This window comes from Hyposmocoma kahamanoa, unplaced genomic scaffold, assembly GCF_003589595.1.
Source record: "Hyposmocoma kahamanoa isolate Upper Pololo Valley unplaced genomic scaffold, ASM358959v1 224, whole genome shotgun sequence".
NCBI lineage: Eukaryota > Metazoa > Arthropoda > Insecta > Lepidoptera > Cosmopterigidae > Hyposmocoma > Hyposmocoma kahamanoa.
This window is the reverse complement of record NW_020653743.1, coordinates 7,612,210-7,616,040: the sequence shown is the minus strand read 5'-3', so window position 1 is coordinate 7,616,040 and position 3,831 is coordinate 7,612,210. Positions and strand designations below refer to the sequence as shown.

Genomic DNA, 3,831 nt, shown 5'->3' with positions numbered 1-3,831 from the left:
GCCAATGACAAACTAGAATATTCGACTTATTTCGACAGCAATCTTCACCATTCCGGTGTTGATTTCCAGATGTGCAAAACATTCTACCCGCATTTTTCATACTAAATTTGATTGTGAGTTATAATTTATGAAAGTAATAACCGGATAATATTTAATTAATTTTATGGGTACTTACTATATTGGTCTATAATTAATATTATGCAATAAAATTTTAATGGTTGCTTTCAAATTCAATTTAAATGTAATAACTATTTCAGTTTGTATCATATATGTATAGTATAGTTTATATTTCATGTCGTTAAGCAAATATGATTCAATTAGTAGGTAGGTACTAAAATAAAGATACACACACTAAAGTCTTGACTTTTTTTTATTAGAAGAAAATGCGACAATTTCTGGAAAAATGTTCATTCATAAAAAAACAATGCTTTAAGGGCTTAAGCATGTTGCCGAGATCATTTATAGAAAAAAAAAATAGGAAGCGGCCTCACTTAAAAGCAGCCCTGCCGTCGCGTCGCGTCGCGTATAATATTCGACCGATTTCGAGAACGTACTGGCCAATTGAAACACGTGAACCATAGATATGTCCTTAAGTCATCAATTTTGAAAAAAACAATTGAGTGCGCGACTGCGAAAAAACGAAAAGAAGCTTTCCAAAATCCTTCCTGTTTTCAACACGAATTTTGTGGCGGAACCTGTTTTACGTAACTATTTCAAGAGTACAATAAGAAAGAAAATACGTAATGTCCTTGCTACCTTTGCTGTTGGACTACGATTTGGAGCGTCCACGTCGACTCATAGACCAGCATTTCGGCTTGGGGCTGACTCCGGACGACCTTCTCTCCGTTGTCGCTGGCCCGATGGTGAATCGGGAATATTTCAGACCATGGCGACATATGGCTGCATCGGCGCGTGACTTTGGATCCAGCATTAAGGCGGATAAAGATAAGTTCCAAGTTAACTTGGATGTTCAACATTTCACGCCTGACGAGATCTCTGTGAAAACCGTAGACGGATATATTGTCGTTGAAGGGAAACATGAGGAGAAGAAAGATCAACATGGTTTCATTTCGCGTCAATTTACCAGGCGTTATGCATTGCCGGAAGGATGTACACCGGAGACCGTAGAGTCTAGGCTTTCTTCCGACGGTGTTTTGTCGGTTATCTGTCCAAAAAAGGTGCCTCCTAGCATCCAGGGTGAAAAAACGATTAACATCACTCAGACTGGACCCGTTCGCAAGGATATTAAGGACCAGGCCAATGGAGATAAAGCTGAATAAAATGTTCTCGTCTCCATTAGAGTTTTGACATGTTCTATGTCACATTTTCATGGATTTAATTTGATTAAGACTGATTTATTTAAGTTGTAGCTTCTAAATTGTTCCTAAATAAAGATAATTCGTTTGTTTTTAAAATGTTTGTTTATATCCGTTAAGTTCGTGTTGATAAATTGATACTACGTTATTTCTCCGTGTATGAAACATATCTGTATGATAACCTACCTATTGTAATAAATACACCGACTTGACCCTTTGCTTTAAGCCTATGCAGCGTTTACTCGTCAACCTGGTGTTTCTCTATAAACAGTGTATCCCGTGACATTGATATTCACTCCTGCCACTTGGCTCCCATGCCTATAATCCCATGGGACATCAGTATAATTTTATATCCTCTTGGTACCTGTATTCACGGGATTGATGTTTACTAACTTTTTTAAACATTTATGTAGCAACTTCAATCCTATTTTGATTCTATAGGATCCTAAGAATTTCTCCATCCCAAAGCTCCTGAGATATCAAGCCAAAGGAATGCTATTTATTAACTAAATTCGCAAACGAAAAAAAAAACGCTATTCCCAATCAAAACGTGTAATAAATCGAACGGAATAATCCCAATCCCAAGACAACTGAGACAAAAACGATTTATTTGCATTTTAATGACCTTTCGCATTTTAAATATTTTTAAGTTTTTAAAACATTTAATTATTATCTTTTTTAGAATTTTAATGTAGGTATTTCGTTATTTGCTTTGGAAAATACCTTATATATTTTATTATTTATTCTTATTATTATCATGCCTATAATCCCATGGGACAGGAGTATAATTTTATATCCTCTTGGTTCCTGTATTCACGGGATTGATTTTTACTAACTTTTTTAAACATGTATGTAGCAACTTTAATCGTATTTTGATTCTATAGGATCCTAAGAATTTTTCCATCCCAAAGCTCCTGAATTGTCAAGCCAAAGGAGTGCTATTTATGAACTGAATTCGCAAACGAAAAAAAAAACGCTATTTCCAATCGAAACGTGTAATAAATCGAACAGAATAATCCCAATTCCAAGACAACTGAGACAAAAACGATTTATTCGCATTTTAATGACCTTTCGCATTTTAAATATTTTTAAAACATTTAATTATTATCTTTTTAGAATTTTAATGTAGATATTTCGTTATTTGCTTTGAAAAATACCTCATTATAGTATTAATTCCTTCCTTATACTAAAAACGTTTAGTAAAAGTAAAGCTCCTTGTGATAGAGTTCGTCTAGGGAAGTACTGCCACCACCAAGCAGTAATGTAAGCATTATTGCATTTCGGTTTTGATAGACAACGGTGCTGGTGAAATTACAAGCACATGGGATTGTTCAACTTACGTCTCAGGGTGATGGGCGCAGTGACAGTGCCCCTCATATCTTTGCGATTTAAAACTGAGCGGCACTGCAACTGTTATTTTATTTATTTATTAAACTTTATTCACCACAATACAAAGGGTACAAAAGGCGGACTTAATGCTAAAAGCATTCTCTACCAGTCAACCTATGAGAAAAACGAAATTCACGAACGCGGTAAATAAACAGAATATTACGGTTATATTAAAATAAATGAAACAAATTCATAATTATATATATAACAAACTAACCTAATACCTTACTTAATAATATAAAAAAATACACTTACATACATACAAATATACTATACATATACAAAATACTTACAATAACAGAATATGATGATGATTATTGCTGTGACAAACAATTTAGAAGATGCTCATGAACATTATTTTTAAAAGAAAATATATTAGGAGACCGTCTGATGGCGTCCGGTAGAGCGTTCCAGAGCCGTATCGAGTGGAGAGTAAAAGAATCTGACATGAAGCCAGAATGAAAGAGAGGTACAGAGAGTGATAGTGAATTCATGGAACGAAGTGGGAGGTCATGAGAGTCACAGAGATACTGAAATTTACATTTCAAGTATTCTGGATAGTGGGGATTGAAAAGAACGTACAGAGATACAGAGAGAACAACGTACAGAGAATTCTTTTCTGTCTGCGTTGACGAATAGGGAGCCAATTAAGTTGAGACCTAAAAGAAGAAACATGATCAAATTTCCGAAGGCAGAAAATGAAACGAATAGCATTATTGAGCAGGCGGTCCAACTTGTTTAATAGATTTTCGTTGAGATCAGGATAACAGACATCAGCATAATCAATGAGTGGGAATATAAGGGAGGTGACGAGCAGGGTCTTAGTACTAATGGGCAGAAAATGTCGAAAGCGGTTTAGAAAACGTAAAGAAGAAGTAACCCTACGACTAACCTCGGACACCTGTAAGGTCCAGCTTAGTGAGGAGTCAATGTATGTTATGGACAGGTTATGTCGCTTACCACCAGATGCACGATTTGTTCGTGCCGTCACTTGATATCATAAGGAAATTAAAGACAAAGAAAAGGAATATTAGCTATTTTGCTGAATGTCCTGCTGTTTTACTGCCGTGATGTACATTTTCGTAGCAGAAGAGCACCTTGTGAAAGAGTTCATCCAGGGAAGTAA

The 3,831-nt window shown here is 35.5% G+C and overlaps 1 protein-coding gene across 1 annotated transcript; it reads left to right on the top strand.

Moving 5' to 3' along the window:
- Positions 1–631: 631 nt before the first annotated feature.
- Positions 632–1,444, top strand: LOC113228296 (protein lethal(2)essential for life-like). The gene has a single exon (XM_026461560.1). It carries the CDS (start codon positions 744–746, stop codon positions 1,278–1,280), a length of 537 nt encoding a protein of 178 aa, XP_026317345.1. The 5' UTR covers positions 632–743; the 3' UTR covers positions 1,281–1,444.
- Positions 1,445–3,831: the final 2,387 nt, after the last annotated feature.

Excerpts from the sequence above, each read along its gene's own strand:
- LOC113228296 (XM_026461560.1), top strand. The coding sequence starts at position 744 with ATGTCCTTGCTACCTTTGCTGTTGGACTACGATTTGGAGCGTCCACGT.